This window comes from Lagenorhynchus albirostris, chromosome 13, assembly GCF_949774975.1.
Source record: "Lagenorhynchus albirostris chromosome 13, mLagAlb1.1, whole genome shotgun sequence".
NCBI lineage: Eukaryota > Metazoa > Chordata > Mammalia > Artiodactyla > Delphinidae > Lagenorhynchus > Lagenorhynchus albirostris.
In genome coordinates, this window is record NC_083107.1 from 48,029,510 (window position 1) to 48,049,982 (window position 20,473).

The 20,473-nt window shown below is 37.4% G+C and overlaps 1 protein-coding gene across 17 annotated transcripts in view; it reads left to right on the forward strand.

The window, feature by feature from the left end:
* Positions 1 to 20,473, forward strand: part of NRXN1 (neurexin 1) — a 1,122,104-nt gene that overhangs the window by 500,009 nt on the left and 601,622 nt on the right. For 10 of the 17 annotated variants that reach the window (XM_060170168.1, XM_060170152.1, XM_060170157.1 and 7 more), the window contains 3 exons: positions 10,082 to 10,465; positions 17,403 to 17,606; positions 20,151 to 20,177. In XM_060170168.1, the coding sequence (XP_060026151.1) occupies positions 10,082 to 10,465; positions 17,403 to 17,606; positions 20,151 to 20,177 (615 nt within the window). The remainder of the gene's footprint in view (positions 1 to 10,081; positions 10,466 to 17,402; positions 17,607 to 20,150; positions 20,178 to 20,473) is intronic. The other 7 variants (XM_060170161.1, XM_060170166.1, XM_060170164.1 and 4 more) reach the window with 1 other exon arrangement.

Genomic DNA, 20,473 nt, shown 5'->3' on the forward strand with positions numbered 1-20,473 from the left:
ATCAACTTTAATTTACAAAGTTCAGTGCTGGATGGGAAGAAGAAAGAGATGCCTTAAAAAAGTGTTATTTGCACTAAGAAAGAAGATAAACAAAATGTGGGATTTTTGTCAGAATCCAATGGAAAGATTTAGTATGCTTGGTTGTGTTTTGATGGTAAAGTACTTTTATTCGATTATGATTTCAGATTAGTGAATTGGAACAAACAGTATAAAAATCAATGCTCATTCATTAAACCAAGTTCTGCCTTTACTAAATTGAAAAAAAAAAGAGAGCTCCTTATGTTGGCCTAGCTCAAGGGAGCTTAATGTAATTTTAATAACTGCAGCTGTTAATATTTTATATATAGTATTTTAATTAAGTTCTGTATTTGCACACTGCATTGGTTTGGTATAAAGTAGCTTTTTAAAGATTGAATGAATAACTATACTAGCTTTTATTTTACTTAAAGGATATTTCTGAGTTAGGCTTGGTGAAATACTAAGATTTATTGCTCAGTTAAAACTAAGAAACATAGAATTTCAAGAAATAGTTTCATCCATTTTTCACATCAGTTATATTCAGAGGCTATATGAACATTACTGTTACTATAATGTGGGAAACAACGTTTATATGACAAGAGGGCAATGTGGGCTGATTTCTGACTCATAGACAATGCAGGTCATTATCTATTGATTTGCCTGGGATCCCCCTTAGCTGAATATTTAAAAACATTTAATGAGCCGTGTTATCTCCATTATTAAAGTAGAGGGAGCCCAGACGTAAGAGTTATTCCTTCTCTTATTGACCATACTAAAGTAAATAGGACTACAAGCCATGGTCATTAATTTGATGCTAATAAATTTTGGCTGTCTTATCAGAGACAGTGTTAAAACTGTATTTGGTAGACAGACTGAATTTTTGATATTCCCCAGTTTATAAGGGGAACCCCTGTATGACAGGGACTATATTCTTTATGTTTATATCCCAGTGCTTTCTTAGGCAATAACAGTTGCTCAATACATATTTGGTGTGAGAAAAAATAAAGAATAAAAACATGTGAATGGCTCAGTGCCAACCCACCCCAATATTCTAAAAATAGTAACATCATCATTACTCTTGAAGAATAATAGCACTCTTTTAGTTGTAAATACAACTTTTTAAAGAATTACATTACTTCCCGAAAGCAGTTTAAACAATATAGGATAATAGGTGCTGTCCTTCTTTTATGAATACAGTTCCATCCTCCAAACCCAGATGTCCAAAAAAAAATGCGGTGAGGAAGTTAAACAATTGTTAGAGAACTGTGGTAAACCTCGTACAAAAATGACAACCTTTTATGAGAACAGGACTGCTATTCCTGCTTGTTCCTGAGCTCCCTGTATCATTTAGCAAACACATAGGTAGAAGGAACATTAATCCTGAGGGAAAGCATTCACTTCTTTCTGAGGGCTGGGATAGGCATGCTACTGAGGAGGAGGATAGTCACTCAGGATGTCCATCTTTCTGGTTACCTGCCCTTCTGTCCTTTGTTCACTAAAAGGTGGGTACCTGAGCCCTTTGTTTGATAAGAACTATTGTCTTCATCTGAATACTTTTCCAGAGCTTCATTTTCAGCACAATTAATTGTATTGGGTTATATGTCCCTTCTTCCATCCTGTGACGTGGGGAAAGAAAGAAGCACTTTCCCAAACTTTGACTACTACTGTTTGGTCTCAGTCTTTCCGTACAGTGTAGTTTCTTCCGTGGCCGGCTTAGTCTGTGACTGGGGCCGTGGGAGGCTAAGTGGACTAAGCCACAAGTGGCATTTTCAGATCCTGCACTAAATTGGCAAAGGAGGAACCATACCAAGTGCCAGCCTGATTTTGTGGATCAGAGTGTATGGTTTGAGTGCCACAAAAAGTGGATATGCTCCATAGATGGTATAGCTACTTAACAGAGCCAAACCCCTAAGTTACTGAGTTAATAAATATGATTGACGGGGCTCATTACTCTGCAAACTTTGCAGGACGTGCAGCTGAACATTTTCTTACCAACCTCTCCTCCCTTTCCAGGGTTCCCCTTTGCCTCTCTTTTGCTCCCAAACTCAACACAAGGCAGCTTCCCAGGTATTTAACTAAAGCATGAATTGTGCTAAAATTAGGAGGAGGTTAATGACTGTTTTCTTGGGGCATGGATATTGTTTAAATTTGTGTTAAGCTATTTGGCTGAGTCAAGGGTATCCTCTCAAGTATTTTTACTACCAGTCATTTTTTTTTTTTTTTTTTTGCAAACCATCATTACACATTGAAATCAAAGAGAAAACTCATTATTCTTGTCAAATTCTACTTGTGTACAGCAGGGTATAGCAGATTGTATCAGCAGTTATTCATGGGTAAGCCCACATTTAACAGCTAAGAAGCCATTGAGATTTGAATTGAAGTCCTAGAGTTCCAGTTTAAGAACTAGAAATTACAGAGGGAAAAGCAAAAGGCTGTCTCCCAAGTACATAATTAGAGGTTTATAGTAATCACTGTTTGATGTGAACAGCACTTTCTAGCTATCTATTACCAGCACTGATTTCTGTGTATACCATTCATGAATCTCCACTCTTACGCATTTCTACTTGAATGACCATTAGACGATTTTTCCATTTAGGCCTTGATTTGAATTGGCCCTCTGATTATAAACATTCCTCCCATGCTTCTACCTAGTAGCCTGTTGCAGACATTTGAAATAACATTAAGTAAATGTGTAATGCTTTATTTTGTACCCATGTCCATAAACCATTACCCATCCACGGTAAGACTAAAATACCTTATCAATAATTTATCAATTATTTGACTATGCTAATGACTAGATGGAGTCAATTTTGCATAAAGTTATTTTACATTTTATTAAATTGATCCTTATATTTATTTATTTATTCTGAATGTGTTTTAAAAGAAGATAGTCATCTGTTGCCTTCCCCTCCCGTTTAAAACATTTTCAGTTTTACATATTTTCCTCTACTTTTTTAACATGTAAGTATATTTTATATAGTCACAGTTGAAGTACAAACTTACTTTTTCAGACTATTTGGTTAATATGATGTCATAAACTCTTTTTTACTCAGAAGTATCCAAGTAACAAAAATTATTCTCTGTGAGTTGTGAAAAGAGTATCTAAGAATCAGAGCAGAGCTTTGCACAGGCACCTTAACCAGGCTCGCAGGGTTGTAGGACTCAAATGTATTACCATATACAGTGTCTGTGGAAAAGAAAGTCACAGAGACAAACATTGGCAGTACCCAGCTAAGCACTGCCCAAGGGACTTGACTACTTCACCCCCGCTACAGAGATAGAGGCAGGTCATCTTAATTGAGATGGGGGCAGGGGTGTCAGAACATCCTAGGCTAATATTATTAAAGCTCCCATCATAAATGAATAAATACACATTTGGATTATAAATTGACCTCCCTAAAGAAACATTCCATATCCTGTGACAGTTAATTTCTCATGGAGAATTAATAACTTGGCCTTCTTATTTTATACATTGGTCTTATGGGCTTGGTAAATATCAAACTCTGAGAGGTGGAACCTCTCTCTCTAAATTCACTAAATCTCCTTTCCAGGCCCACCCAGCCAAGGGGCAGACCCTGGACTAGGGTGTGAGGTGCATCCTCAAGAAATAGGCATTTAGCTGACCACACCAGCCGCAGTGGCCGGTACTGTGGAGTGCGGCGTGGAAATCTGGGGAATTTCTGCAAAATAGTAGTTTAACTGCTGCAAAACACATCACTTGATTGATATTTACAACTTCCCAGCATTGTCTATGATCATTTTTAAAACTCATAAGGTATACATGTATTGCTACGAGTATGTGTGTTTGTACATGTGCCTGTGCTTAATTCATGGCGTGTCTGTAACGTATAAATATGTGCTGTTGGTGAAAATGTTCAGGCAGTTCAAAAAGTACACAAGTGAAAAATTTTCCTTTGCCACACACTCCCCTAACCAATTCACTCCCACCTCCGTAGGTAAAATAATTTGGTGTTGAAAAATTCCCAGATATTTTCCTATGCACCAGCATATCTGTAAATATAATTACACATATAAAATAAATGTAGAGCTTCTTTTTTACATAAACAAGATCACTCTTCACCAATTATTGGGTGACTTAAAAAAATACTGAGAACTTTTTCTATGCCATTCTTTGTAGTGACATCAGATATCCCTAGTTTGAATATATCAATATTAACTTAATCATTCCTCTATTGACGGACATTTTACTTTTGAAAAAATTTCACTGTTCTAAGCTAATTTATAATGAAAGTCTTCATATTATATCTTTATGCATATTGGTCAGAGTTTCTGTAGGATAGATTCTGGGAATTGGAATTGCTGGATTAATTGCATTTTTAATTTTAAAGATAATGACAGGTTATTTTACTAACAGACTGTTTCAGTCTACACTCTTATCTGCAGTATATGAGTTACCCTTTTCTCCTCTCTCTTGGCCTTTATTAAATAATATCAAACTTTTAAATTTTGCTCCAAGATTTATTTTGTCATATATCTGTTTAATTTCTGAAATTCCCAGCTGACAGTAATCCAGGTAAGCAAGAAACACATAGTAATAAGAAGAAAACAGAATATTAAGATTGTTTTTTGTTTTGTTTTCAAGCAAAGTTTATTCAGTCCATGTTATAAATCTAGTATATGAAATTGTTTTTAAAAAGACCGAGAAAACTAGAAAGAAAGAGTAAAGAAAAAGAAAGTAAGGAAGGAAGAAAACTATCCATTCATAATCTCACTACTCCAAAACTCCCATTATTAATATTTTGTCTTTTTTTTTTACTATCTATTTATGGGACTTATGTATTTTGCATTTTGCATCATACCCTGCAATCAGTGCTTCATTCTGCTTTTATCACTTGTATTATGCCTTTTTACTGAGTTTGGATTTGTTAATAGAATACTAAATTTGACAAGTAAATTTATAAGTTTGTGGAATCTTACTCTCTTCTGCAGTGAGAGGTGAAGCAGAATTGTAGATAGATACAATTTATATTTAACTAAAATTATTTTAAGCAGTAGTTTCAAAAATTTTTACTCACTGAAGAACTTTAGTGACCATCCAGTCTAGTCCTTTATTTTGCATAAGAGCCACATTGAGGCCTAATGAATCTATTATCTGGCTAAGCTCCTCAGCTAGTTAGTTGCAAAGCTAGAACATGAAAATTGGTTTCCTTTGACCAGGCAAAATCATTTCCTATTACAGCACACTATCTTCTACCCCCTCATTTCCCAATCACTTAAACTTTTGCAGTAATTTAAAACTTGAAACCAAATTAACTTATTTTAATTCTCACCTTTTGCTTCACGTTTCTTTGCACTCCATAAACTAATCTTCTGGAAATGGAATAGCCGAGAAAAACTGGAGGAGAAAAAGGGTAGAGGCTAACAATTTATAAATACCAGATCAAATCATGAAGCTGATTTCTATTTTTATAACTAAGAACTGTTTTCAACAGTTTTCCCCCCTTTATGTATACTTTTACATAAAATGTGAATTTATATTATTAATGCTTATGAATATTCTTAAATAAATATTACCTTATCTATTTATCACTTTTGTTTTACCTTGCACATGCCATGAAAACAACTAGGTTTAAATGTTAAGTAAATGTGATTTCTACATTAAGATGATAAAAGTCCTATGTACACAAATATATTTATTTTTAGCTGAAATTTCATTTCTTTAAAAGCAAAATAGCACAGCAGGGTGCTTCAGATTCTTCAATACTGAAGCATGAAACACTGATCGAAGTAAGTTCCCAAATATGACTACCATCTACAAGTTATAATAGCTCAGATATAGCAATGTTCTACATAAAATATTTGTTTAATTTGCCAGAAACTTCACGTGTAATTATAGTGGAAGAAGGTAAAATGTGTAAAATAATCAAGCTATGCCAAAGAGAACACATCAATATTTGCAGTTCCTGGAAAAAAGATAGAGGGATAAACCAATAATATACTCAGATTTTTGTTTTCTCTTAAATATTTATTTACATGTAGTCATACCCCAAACTTTGGAAAATGCTTATTTTCTGTTGATATATACAGCTGTGGCAACTACTCGTCTTTAATGATCAATGAATAAGGTTTAAATAGTCATTTCATGTTTTCTTGGTAACCACTGCCTTCATAACTTGATTATAATGAAATAGGCACTTGAGAAACTTAATATTGAAATTTCAGTGTCCTATGTAAGTGTTAAATTGATTTAAATGGATTCAGTGATTCCATGATGAGTCCTTTGCTTAGGTGAAAATGTCCTTTGATTTCATGTCAAGAATAAAATCATTAAGGAATTAGGGATTCAAATCCCTTACCAGAAGTATTAGTATTTCAGGATATTTGCACATGTGTAGGCTAAAATATCAATCTCTATTTGAGTTTGACTAAGTAATAAAGTATAATTATTATTTCAAATAAATTTTTACTCTTTGAATCTTCAAAATATAAAAATAATCATTTCTGTTCCCACTCAAGTTCTGCCCTTTCCCTTTTTGCCATCCCTTTTATAAAGATTTTCTAACAAATAAGTGAATTGGCAAAGCATCTAGAGCGTACGTGTAGCTGATTTTTGGTCATGGTTGTTCCATTCTGTTATGTTTGTTTGCAGAATATTACAGTCAATAATATCTAATACATGCGTTTGCTCGTTGAGACTCCATACCTTGAATCTGGGGCCAAATTAATGAGCTAATTCCTCTTGAAGTTGAAGTTAGGATTATATTTCTTTTGCTTCCTCTCCCACCTTTCGTGGCTTCTTCTTCCCATGAGAACTTTAACTGTCTCTCAAAGGGATGAAAAGGAGCTATGAGAAAAACAACCTTATCCTTTATGATAGTACCCTCTCGGTGTTTTTTGAACTATAGGTTACAGCCTGCTAGTTGGTTCTGAAATCAGTTTAGTGGGTCATGTCTAGCATTTGTATTAATAAACTTATCTAATAAGAAAACATTATTTGAGTGCCTCAGAGGTAGTAGAGTTAAATACTTTCCTGTTAAACGATTATTTCAGTGTGTGTGTATGTGTGTGTGTGTGTGTGTATGTATGTGTGTGCACTGGGCTACATGTAAACCACATGAAACCTGTGGATTAACTTCAGGTGTTGTGATCAGAAAGCTCTAATCTAATCACAAAGTTATAGTGAATAGCTTACCCTGGCCACAACGAGCACATTCATAGAGACATATCTGAACTTAGATACTTCGTTCAGATCAGGCACTAACGCACCATAAATAAAAACTACAAGACCTAGTCACCCCATTCTGTCAGACAAACTCTTAATCGATGAGTATCTGAAACACTGGGCAGCAGATTTGCCCCGAGGGTATAGGCACACTGAATATGGAAACTCCAGAGTGTACCGAGCTCTGCAAACTGTGCAGCGGACACAGAGTTGAGTGTTATGCAAGCCACCGGATGCCCTCATCTCAGGAATCCTCCAAGTATCCTTAGTGTCAGAATTATAACACCACAAATAAGGACAAGATAGTTTTTCCAAGTGTTTTCCCCTCCCTGAGCTAAATCAAGCTTGTTCCATGAATAAAAAGGCATATGGGAAAAATTGCATATTTTAAAGATATATCCCCACTCTTGTAAAACTTTGTCATTGTTCACTTGCTCTGTGTCTTCTAGCTGTTGTCTCTGAATATGACGTATTCATTTCTAGGAAGTCTTCTTGAACTAATTGGAAAACAGGAGCTGGCATCTCTCTCTCTTTTTTCTTAAAAACCTAAAAGTCACTGTGTTCATTGCATACAACACTTTGCTTTCCACATTTTTTTTTTTTAATGTCCACCTTACCTTTTGTCATTAACACTTAACTCTTTCTCATCATTTTCTAACTTACATTAGCTGCTGCAGAGGTTAGGGATCATCTCAACTCACTTCTTAGGGCATTTTGAACAGTTAAAAATGCGTGTAATGAAATTCTGTTTAGAAAAGTGTCACCATTCTCTCTCAAAATTATATATTTAATTCCCCCTAAATGATTTTTAAAATATTTTTCTAAGTGGGATTTTCCGGTTCCTGTATGTTCCTAAATGAATTTTCTTCTAGACACTTGCACAAATGTGAACAGTAAAAACAAGCACTTTGTCATTTTCCCCTTTCGCTGCCTCCTTCCAAAATCCTTATTATACCCCCCTCTTTGGAAGGCCAAAATAGCAATGCCTTTGAGTGTTTCTCCCCTAGGAGCTTTTTCCATTTCTTTCAGTGGAAGTCTAGAGAGATAAATGTCTTCTTAATGACTTGGCCGGCGCATGGTCTCCTTCAGCGGCTTCCATGCCCTTCTCCCTCACAAAGACAGATCCCATTACACTGCCCATATCGAGGAGCACCCCTCTGCTGGGATTTGGGAGTCTCCCGGGAACAATGCAGGGCCTGGCAAACCTGTGTGCTTAGATGCACGTTTCACGTTCACCACAGGCCATAGTTCCATTTGGAGTGGGCCTTCGCTAGTTGGCGAAAGAACTAAAATGCATCTTCCTATCCACCCTCTACACACACTACCCTTTCCCTTCCCTTTCTGTCTCTACCTCTGTACCCCATCTTCTGTCTTCAGGCCTCTCCCATGTTGTCTGCACTCTAAATCCCTGAGGCTTCTAATCCACTTTCTCTTGTTAGACTCTACGTCCCTAGTCGCTTTATGGTCTAGACCTGAGAAAGAAATCTGGGATAATCTGGAAATGGGTCAATGTGGTGTCCTTTTCGGGTATCATATTTGCATTTTTACAAAGATCTTTCTGAAGGTAGAATATTAGTGGAATTTTGAGTAATCCGGTGGTACAGGATGAAAGTTTTGATCAGGAAAATGCCTGCTGTCTTTCTTTTTTTCTTCTTTTAATGGATTCCATAAATATATAATTTTTTCTGTGATCCTCAAATAATCCCATGTGAATGTCTACCTCTTCATCCTATGCTTAAGGCTAGGATTTCCATGTGTTTATAAACTAATAGAGTTATTTTCCCCTCACATTGGAGTGAGGAAGAAAAAACAACTTGTCAATAAGTAAGTAATTAGTTTGTTTTTTTAGATAAGTAAGTAACTAGTAAGTAACTAGTTTGTTTTTTTTAAAAAAATAGTAAACACCCGATTTGACTTGGTTCTTGTGATGAATCATGATAGACAGCATTTATGTAGTGCTTACTACAAACCAGACACTTTACCTGTATTATTTTATTTAACACTCATATGAGGTAGGTCATGTTACTATGCCCGTATTATGAATGAGTAAACTGAGACCATAGAGGCTAAGCAATAGATTCATACAGCTGAGTGTGATGAAGTCAGGTTTTGACTTAGATAATCTGTCAATGTGTTGTGTACAATAAAAACAATGAAGCCAATTAAGGATGGGGGCACAACACAACCTTTCATTGGTTTGCAGATGCATACCTGCTTTGAAAATGAACACTAACCAAAGAGAGTCTGACTTTATTCCAGAGAGTGATGTAGAATGCCAATTTCTCCTTCTTTCTTTCTCTTTCCCTCTCCCTCTCCTTCTCCCTCCTGTCTCCCACCCTTCCCTCCCCTCCCACCCTCCCCTCCCTCCCCTCCCACCCTCCCCTCCCTCCCCTTCCACCCTTCCTTTCTTTCCATCTTGGCTGGACTGTTTGAGAGTGGTAAGAATGCCATTTTCTCTTCCCTCCCTTACTCCCTCCCTCCCACCTTTTCCCTTCTTCCTTCCTTCCTTCCTTCCTTCCTTCCTTCCTTCCTCCCTCCCTCCCTCCCTCCTCCCTCCCTCCCTTCCTTCCTTCCTTCCTTCCTTCCTTTTTCCCCTGAACTCTTAGAGGCTGACAAACACTCTTTCTTGTCTGTATACTTTGGTTTTCATTCCCAAAGTGAAATAGAACCATTTAAATGACAGTTTGCCTTATTCTTAAAGTTATTTAATTCCACATATTTCTGTTCATTTCCCTAGGAAGTACACCAGGGATAGAAAGAAAAATAAGAAATGTCTGCCCTCAAGGAGTTCACCCTCAGGCAGATGGAGGAGAGAAAGTGTGATATTCAGAACAGGTTGCACGCTGTAAAGACCTGTGTGCTCTCTTGTCTTTGCAACAGGTACCATTTCTGTCAACACTCTGCGCACGCCCTACACTGCTCCTGGCGAGAGTGAGATTCTGGACCTGGATGACGAGTTGTACCTGGGGGGCTTGCCAGAAAATAAGGCCGGCCTCATCTTCCCCACCGAGGTGTGGACTGCGCTGCTCAACTATGGCTACGTGGGCTGCATAAGAGATTTGTTCATTGACGGCCAGAGCAAAGATATCCGGCAAATGGCTGAAGTTCAAAGTACTGCTGGAGTGAAGCCGTCCTGCTCCAGGGAAACAGCAAAACCGTGCCTTAGCAACCCTTGCAAAAACAGCGGCATGTGCAGGGATGGGTGGAACAGATATGTCTGCGATTGTTCCGGAACAGGCTATCTTGGCAGGTCCTGCGAGAGAGGTAAGCTTCCAAAATCCAAGCTGCTGACTCCCCTGAGCTGAAAAGCGTGTTCAGCGTGGACCTCAAACTTTAAATGACCATTGAAACATAACGTATGCTCTGCGGAAGTAAACTCTCCGCAAGCTGTGCAGCCACACCTGCCGCGTGTCACTGATGAGTCCTTAATGATTTTCACAGGGCCTGATTCTGGGAAGACACAGCTTTTTAAGCCTATTGCAGGGATAAATAAAGAGTTGGGTCTTTTGGATCCTCTAGGGTATGGGCCTGAGATGTATCAAAGACAATCACTGTCTCTCTTGCCCAGTTTTTAATTTCAAGACACTAGAAAGTAAAAAAAGGAATGAATTAGACATCCTTTTGGCATCTAGTGCTAAAATCTATGTCAAAAATAGCGTTCGAAGCAAGCTAAGCTGTGAGTTGCAGCTTCCCTGACACTATCGCCTGAGCCCGTCATTTCACTTTAGTGGACCTTCTCAAGTTTGAAATTTGAAGAGTAAGGTGACTTTAAACCATCTAAGTTATACGAGCGTTTTCAGAAGTGCACCCTAATTTCAAAGGCACTTACCTTTGCCTAAGACCCAACTGACCCAACTGGTAGAGGTTCCTTTACCAATTTGATATTAAGGCTTAGCATGTCTGTGGAAGCTCTGAACGGGTGCCTCTTTTTCCTTCTCTTGCAGGAGGCAAAGCTACATTTTTTTTTTTTCTTCTCCCATTAGAAGGAGAAGAGGGTTAAAGGAAGAGTAAAGTGTGATATCTGTCACCGCTCATTTGCAGACCAGACAAAAGGAAGAAATAGCAGAACACATATGTCTAAGTATGTTCTTTTATCGACCCAAGAGTTTCAGATAAATGCTTTAGTCACTATACCCATTGTCACTCATTTTCAACAATGGAACAAAAAATCAATATGAAAAAATATTGACAAGTTGTTGCATGTCCTCCCATGCTCCAGATAACATTGCTGTCTTAGACATTTAGCCTAAAAGTACCTGCCATTTACTTTTTTTTATTTTTTTTAAAAGAAGATGTTGGGGGTAGGAGTTTATTAATTTTATTTTTATTTATTTTTGCTGTGTTGGGTCTTCGTTTCTGTGTGAGGGCTTTCTCTAGTTGTGGCAAGCGGGAGCCACTCTTCATCGCGGTGCTCGGGCCTCTCACTATCGCGGCCTCTCTTGTTGCGGGGCACAGGCTCCAGATGCACAGGCTCAGTAGTTGTGGCTCACGGGCCTAGTTGCTCCACGGCATGTGGGATCCTCCCAGACCAGGGCTTGAACCCGTGTCCTCTGCATTAGCAGGCAGATTCTCAACCACTGTGCCACCAGGGAAGTCCTGCCATTTATTTTTTAAGCCATACACAGTCTTTTTGACCCTGCATTCCTGAAATAGTTTAATTTACTTAAGCTAACACTTACTAGAGAAGTGTTTCTTTTCCAGAATCTAAAGTTGAAATGTGATTTTGATTCTTTATCTCAATAAGGAGGTTCATCAGCTTAATCAATATAAAAATCAGTAATTATGACCTAATAATCTAATAATGATCTTAAATTACCTACCAAAATACTGTCACTGTTCTGGGTTGTACAATGAGATAGGTCCATAGATAGATAAATATTTTAATTGCCTAGATTCATTCATTCCCCTAGTACTTAATTGAAATTCCTGTGAATAGTCATTAGAGGTTAATTATTTCTGCATAGTTTTGTTTGTAAGGTATATATTCTCTGCACATTTTCCGTTCTAATTTCAGTTTATTTGTTTGTATCGTATAGTTTTTAGAAATTTCCCAAAGGAGGCAACAACAACAAAGTGACAAAGCTTGCGAGATATATTACAGTTAGGTATAATGTGAGATTAGCAGACCTGTGTGATTTAAGATTGTGTTTTCACTTTTTTTTTTTTTTTTTTTTTTTTTGCGGTACGCGGGCCTCTCACTGTTGTGGCCTCTCCCGTTGCGGAGCACAGGCTCTGGACGTGCAGGCCCAGCAGCCATGGCTCACGGGCCCAGCCGCCCCGCGGCATGTGGGATCTTCCCGGACCGGGGCACGAACCCGTGTCCCCTGCATCGGCAGGGTGTTTTCATTTTAATCACTCAGAGAGCTGTCACTTCTTCTGATGCCTCCTGCTTAAGTGAAGCTAGAAAAGGGTATAACTGAACTGTCACACAAATTACAAAGGCCTTCAGTTAAATATGCATGGTGTACCACCCTGTGGCAATATTCCGCTACTACATATGGCAGAAATAAGAATGGAAATTGTAGAGCTTCCTAAACCAGAATGAGGGAGAGAAACTATTTATATATTGCAGTAATTAGAAGGAGGGGTGGCAAGCATGTGCAGCTTTGCAAATGAGAATTTAGTAGCAAACTTCATCACTGGGATTCAACATGCATTTTTATCTGATAGGTGGCTGGAAATTTCTGCAGATTTCTTTGAATACAGGTTGGTTGTGTACTGAGGAGAGAAAATAGTCATTTTTGTGAGGTTTTTGTTTCTGGACTACCCAGTGTACTGTGAGAAGTCTTTGCTTTTCAGAATTAATTTTCTTGCTCACATGTGGCATCTCCCAAGAACAAGGGTTATGTGGGATGCTTGGCACACTCAATACCACAAAATCTGGCTTCTGTCCAGTTCCCAGCTCTGCCCTAGTTCAGTCAACACAAGATCATGTCCAACCTCAGGGTTTCCAATTCAAAAGAGAGAGCTTTGACTGTGGTTCTTCTTCACATATACTCTGATCACATAAGGCTGTTGATCACATAAGAGTTGACTGACAACTCTTGAAATTTAAAAAAAAAAAAAGAAAAAGGCATTTATAAAGTTTCTATTTTGCTATTATTGAGCAATAAATGTTAATTTATAAAGAAGCATGTTCAAGTCCTTGGACATTGCAGCATGGGGAACGATGTTGCAATCACATAGAAAATATTCATTCTTCATTAAGTAAGCAGAAGAGTTTATTAAAAAGATCAGAGTGTATGCTGACTTAGGCAAATAAGAAAATAGTATTTTGTTTTATGTGCACTGATCCCATAAAGAAGAGTAGTATAGAAGTCATGTCCAATTGAATATAAATTGAATTCAGCACCTTCCCTCCTGCTTTATTTTTTTAAACTGAGAATTTGTGGAGACTTGGTCATATAGAAATCCTTCTTGGTTGTATGTATATGGTATCATTGGAGGTCTACTTTATACTTGTTTGTTAAAACTCCAGCAGATGGAGGGACAGATGTCAGAGCAATATAATTTGGCTCCCTGTCTGATTTTCATCGCTGACCACAATATGTGACTGCCTTTCGGCAAAACTGAGCACAGGTGTACACTTTAAACCACAAGAAGGAATAACACAGAAAAGCAAATTTATCAAACTTAACGACAAGGGGGAAGGAGATGGAGGGGACGAAGTTGAAACTTTTTCTCTCCTGCTGGGAAGTACTGTATTAGAATTAGCCTTTTAAAGAACTCTTTTGTGTTCTAAGTGATGTTTACTAATGTTTAAAGGATGCTGCCAAAGAGCATAACCTTCAAATGTCAGAATGTTGTTTACCATTTATTTGGCAACTCTAGACTACAACCTTTGCATTTTCCATTTCTTGTCTAATTAAACATTAACTCAGAGGCACTCGAGTTTTATTACTTTACTGTTATTTCATTCCTGCAGTTTTTCAGAGAATGTTAAAGGCCAATGATACTGATTTTTTTTTTTTACTTTAGATTGTATTTCATACAATATTTATGATCCATTGTCAGTCATCTATATTTCTAAAAGGATGTTCCCTCTACTTAATTTTCAATCAAATTAAGCTACATTTCATAGAAGAATATGAGATCATTTAAAAAAATGATTGTTGAATAATAGAGACTAGATTTACAGATTAAATAAATAAGAGAAAACTAAAAATATTTTCGCCCTTTTCTCTGTATAACACCAAAGTAACTGAACAATTGATAATGGCTTTTAAAATTTTATTCAAATATTTGTTGCTTTATAGATATGGACAATAATTGGCTATAAATTAGGAAGAGAAATGGTAGAGATCGAATTTCTTTAAGATTATACTAGAAGCATTTTTTTTCTAGTATTCACTACAGCTTTACAATCATGTTTTAATTATTTTTTGAGCAACTCCTACTAGATTTTCTTTAGGGAAACCTTATTGGAAAAATATGATGTAGATATGTGATATGAGGTAGAACCACCATATTTTAAGGGGATCATATTTTATTTTCTCAGTACTTAGGTCAATGCTTAGCCATGAGACCCCTGTTTTGGTAAACAGACCCCTCTCCTAGTCTGTCTTTTGTGGCACAATTATGGCTTTCAACGTAGACTTTAAGGGATGTTCATCTACCTTACCAAAATTAGATTCACTTACAATAGACAGAATAAATAATCTCATTAGTGAGTATTTCTGTATGCATGGTATTCAAATTGAAATACGCTCTTTCATATATCCTCAGTATCAAGTGCAATTGTCAATTCAGTCAATTTTATCAAGGCTCTACTGTTTGCCTGGCGCTTTTTGGTGCACTTGGCTGATGATAGAGCAATGAATAGCAGAGCTCAGCTTCTGCTGTAATGACTGTCACATACTAAAAGGCAAAGACAGATTATACTATACAAACAAATCAGAAATGGTAATTTAAAAAAAGAAATGGTAAGTAGATATAGAATAACTGGAGGGGTAATTAGAAGCAGGATTTGAAGCAGGCGTCTCTGGAGTAACATTTGACCAGAGACCTGAATGCTGAAGGAACAAGCCATATAAAGATCTAGGGGTGAGACCTTTTAAGACAGAAGGTTCCACAAGTGCAGATACTTGAATGAGAGATGAAATCAGTGTGGCTGGAGGTTACTAAACAAGGGAGGACCTGCTAAAAGCTGAGGCCAGAGAGATGGGCAGGGGCCGAATCACACACAACCTTATAGGTTAATAAAAGGAATACAGATTTTATTCCCACTGCAGTGGTGGGAATCTATTGGCGAGGGGTGGGGAGGTGAAGGATGGAGGTGGGGGGGTTGGGTGTGCACAGTTGAATCAATGAAGTGCTATTGAATCTGATCGACTTATTTAAAAGTTTAGCCTGGCTGCTGTGTATAGGGAGAAAGAGTAAAAGTAGGGAGACCATTGAGGGAGCTATCATAGTGGTCTAGGTGAGACATGAGAGCAGAGTCTAAGGTACTATAGCGGCAAGAACTGATTGATTCAGGAAATGGATTGGAATCAGAGGCTGCAAGACTTGCAGATTTCCCAATAGATTGGATGTGGCAGAGAGGGTAATAGAGAACGCAGAAAGGTTAAGGTCTGAATAATGGTGTTAAGCCATTTACTGAGATGGAGAACACTGGGGCAGGAACATGTTGAATTTGTTCATTTTTGGTGTGTGTATCTTATTCAGATTGGAGATGTCAAATAGGCAATGGCTGATGGATGTTTGATGGGGCTCAGGAGAGAAGTCAGGGCTGTTAATAAGTATTAGGGGGAGTGAGCACGTGAGTTGACCAAGATCCCTTAAGAGGCAGAGAGAAAAGAGAAGCGCCCTGGAGCAGAGTCCTGGAGCCCTGGGCACTTACCTGTTCTGGATGTGCATTCAGTCCCACGAAGATAACTAATGATTAAAGTCTGTTACAAGCAATACTTGATTTTCCTGACTTTTTGGAAGATAATCTTTCAAAACCACAACTCCAGAATATAGTCTTCATAATAAGCATGGTTTCATCAGTAAAGTTAATTGCTGTAAATAGGCAAGATAATGAGAATTTCCTGGTTTATTTTAATTTCAGGTAGGTTTTCTTTTATTAAATGGTATTCTGCGTTATCAGAACCCATGGGAAAGCAAAATGACTCATACTTGTTTTGCAGGGTTCCACAACCATATGGTGTTTAACATTAAGGGGCGCTATTTCTTAAAACAGTCAGTTTGAGATCAACAGTTTTGCTATTCGCTTCTCTATTTGTTTAATGCAGCATTAAGCAACTTCCCCATTAAAGCAATCCATTTTCCTTTAGTAGCACACACCCACACAAGCTTCTCAGTCCCACCCCCATCCTTACTCAATGTTACCCAGGTACATAGTTATTGACTTTTTGGTGATAGCTTAATTTTTTCGGAACACCGTGGTGGTGCTTACAGATAATGCTTTAAGTTACCCCTTATCTGCAAATGAACTTTCAAATGAAGTTACAGTTTGTGTCTTTGTAAAAATGAATTACCTTGTTAACCATAATGACTCAGAAGAAGCATTACCTGTTGTTTGGTAATATCATTTTTTCTTCTGTTTTCTTCTGTTTTTGAACATCACCTCTGGAAAAGTGTTGGCCTGAATCCTATATTTAAGTCATATTTTTAATGTTTCTTTTTTGATTGTTTTAGGGCAGAAATTATGAAAAAGATGATGATAATAACTTTTCTTAGAATCATGGGCTTTTTGAGTAAGCAAAGGCCTTAGAGATGCTCTAGTAGCACCCTCTCATTTTGCAGGTGAACGATGCAGAACCAAGTTTAATTTCACGGAGCTGATCAGTGGCCTGACCATATATAAACGTGCATATACAGTTGCTGGTGCTTCAAGCCAGGCTCACGCTATGGCTATACAAAAAAAGACGATGTCTGCTGTTGAGAAGGGATATGCATACATGAACATGGATAATCTGACAGGATGAATGCTATACGTAGAAAGTGCTCTGGGTACAGAAAGGGAAGTGCAGCCACCTCTGCTTCTGGACTTTAGCATATACTTCACAGAGGAAGTTCTCTTTCCTGTGACTCCTCTTTCTAGTTTAAAAAAAAAAAAATTTGCTCATTTCAGAAGAAGATGAGCTGAGTTTGTGTCTTGTGTTCTATATGGAAACCTTTAATAGGTCATGCTTTTCCTTTTCAAAGTATAAATGCACTAAACTGACCAAGAGCTTTTATATTCATTTCCCATCTATAGAAGCAACGGTTCTGAGCTATGATGGGAGTATGTTTATGAAAATCCAGCTCCCGCTGGTGATGCACACAGAGGCTGAGGATGTATCCTTACGGTTTCGGTCCCAACGCGCATATGGCATTCTCATGGCAACCACCTCCAGAGACTCAGCAGACACCCTCCGCCTGGAGCTGGACGCAGGACGTGTGAAACTGACGGTCAATCTAGGTAACAACTCGCCTTCCCCCATTGAACTAACACTTTTCACTTTTTGTTCAGTTTTGCCTGCAAACATTTATCAAGTAGCCTGTTTGCCATGGAAAGTTAAAACACTTAATGGTCTCATCTCCATTATTTAAATTCATTTAGGTTTGGGGGACATCTTTTTATTGTTCCTATTTCATTAACATAATTTACTGTTTTGTGATTCCTACCACTGAGGGTTCTTAAAAGGGAAGCCATATGTATTAATGAGGTTAATTGAAAGTATAAATGTTCAGGCTTAACGATGCCTCAAACTGAATTTCCTACTTTTATATTGACTGATACTCTGATTGGTTATAGGTGAAATCCTTTCAGATAAGACAAAAATACACCAACTTTTACTTGGATAACATATGCTATAAAATGTCAAATTTCTACTTAGTGATCTAGATCAACAGTTGCTCTTTCTCTACTCCTTGGGCTTCTCCTTTGAATAATTACCTTTGTGGTATTCCATCTTTTCTGTTTGGCAATACTGTGTGGTGATATTTTGCTATCAAACAGCAATACACAACCCTTCAATGCCCAAAGTCTGCGGCCCTCAGCAAACAGCCATGAGAACACTAAAGACACAGACTCTTCTACAGAAAAATAATGCTTTCCTGCTTGATTGTAGCATTCAGAAAGAGTCACTACAGTAAAACCTCACCAAACTGGATGAAATCTGGGGGAAGACCAGGCTGAATTAAGAAAAAGTCTAAATTGTAAGAAAAAAAAAATTGTAAGCAGTTTTGTTTTCAATTACATTCAAAAACACAAATTAATAGCTGGAAAAATCTTAAGGAAAGGTCTTACTAGGCTGATGTTAATGGGTGGTTAAGAATTATCCATAATTAGCACATTATTTCATGTTAGTTGTGCCATCATTGTATAGTAAATTACTTGAAATCAGTTTTCTTCCCAAACTTGGCCTTTCATAATTTGTTTAATTTTTCTCAGGCCATCTCCACTCATATCGAATGAAGGATTACAAATATTCTGCCCAGTACATTTCAATATTATCATTAACTCCAAATAATAGGAGTATAAATTAATGAGGTTTTACTGTATTTCCTGGAAGTGCTGAGTATACACAATAATGAATAAACAGAGAGAAAAATAAAATTCAAGACTACATAGATTTACCAAAAGAGTAGTAAAATGTGATGAGGTAAGGCATTTGTGAAAACCCCACATACATTTTCAAATTATGTTGGGCAGAATAGTAGCTCATAAAATATAAAATTACTTCATTGGTAGTTTATTGCATACAATTGCCTCAATTAATATTAGTTAAATTAAGTTCAATAATAAGACTTTTTTTAAGATTACTAAAGAGCACATAGTACTCTTTTACAGTTCTGTTAGAGTTCCCTCTAGTGACAATGATAGGTTACTACAAGTCAATCAAAATTGCCTAATTGCAGTAAAGGGGCTGTTAGCCCTGGGAGGTGGACACGCTCGCTCATGGGAATTTTCCAACAGCAAAGCATTCTGTGGAAAGAGTTGTGTAGGTGCTGATCCTTGGCTGTTTGCAACCACTTTTCTGATGCGGTTGACGACACATGACAAACTCAGCTATATGGAAACAGAATCTAGGTTTGTATTTTTCATGTTCCCCAAAGGCATTAAATACTACAAACAAAACCAACAAATATTTATCTATATATAAAATAAACATAAAACATGCCACATGATCCTTTAAAGATAACCCTTATAATCACAGTCTGTGTTATCCAGATTAGACATTCTGTTAGGGAATCTGATTTTATATAAGAAGAAAGTACAGGAAAAGGAAAATCAATAGCAGTAGTTACCATGACACTTACTATGCAGAGATAACATTGTTAGCTCCTAACAGAGGGATAGGTGTGTGTGCTTGGAAGAATGACACTACTCCTTAGCCACTAGAGTTTCTAAAGGGAACAGTTGTTTCTTTCTTCCTCCAATTAATACAAGGCACGGAATCCAGCTAACACCTGGCTCTTACCTTTTTTGCCCAAGCAAATAATAATAATAAAAAATACATTAGGGTGAACTGAGAACAATTTCAACTAGCTCTCCATTTGACCATGACAATTCTGTAGGATTCTGTTGGCCTTTGTGGGATAATAGATTTTGGAGGTTCAAGATGTCTGAGCCTAGCTGAGCTTGCACTGTACCCCATTGTGACGGAGCACTTTTTAATTATATTGAAAACAATGATTTGTTCTTTCACAGATGGGGAGAAAGCTGCAGCCAGTCTAAGCCAGGCATCTTTGACAGTTAACAGTTCTTTATTTCACTTAGATTTGTCACCATGTAGCTTTGTTTGAATTGGCCATTTTTTAAAAAACCTTCTAATTGTTGTTTCCAATGGTGCAGTTTTATAACAATGAATCTGGGTTCTAGATGTAAAGAATAAACAATATGGAGTGGCCATATTTGCATGTGTCTGTCCCCGGAAGGGTGGACTGTGTTTTATTGGATGTCTGCAGCTATTACCTTGAAGGATAAATTTTCATTTTTCATCTATTCTTCCCCATCTAGATTGTATCAGGATTAACTGTAATTCCAGTAAGTGCCTATTCAAAATTTTTAAAATGTTATTCCTCCATTATGATGTAGCTAGTCAAGAAAAAAAAGACAGCAAGAGAAAGGCGTTTATAAGACTCATGAATTCACTCTTGAAGTATACCAGTCCATCATCTGGGTTGTAAAAATTCATTTTGAAATCTGTCCAGCTGAAGACTTTCCTGCTTCAGTTCCTACCTCTAAGTGGGAAAAGAGGTGACAAATATCTTGTAACAGAAGGTGCAAACGTCTCTGTAGACCTTTGGATAAAGCAAATAGCATTTGTATTTTGGCAGATC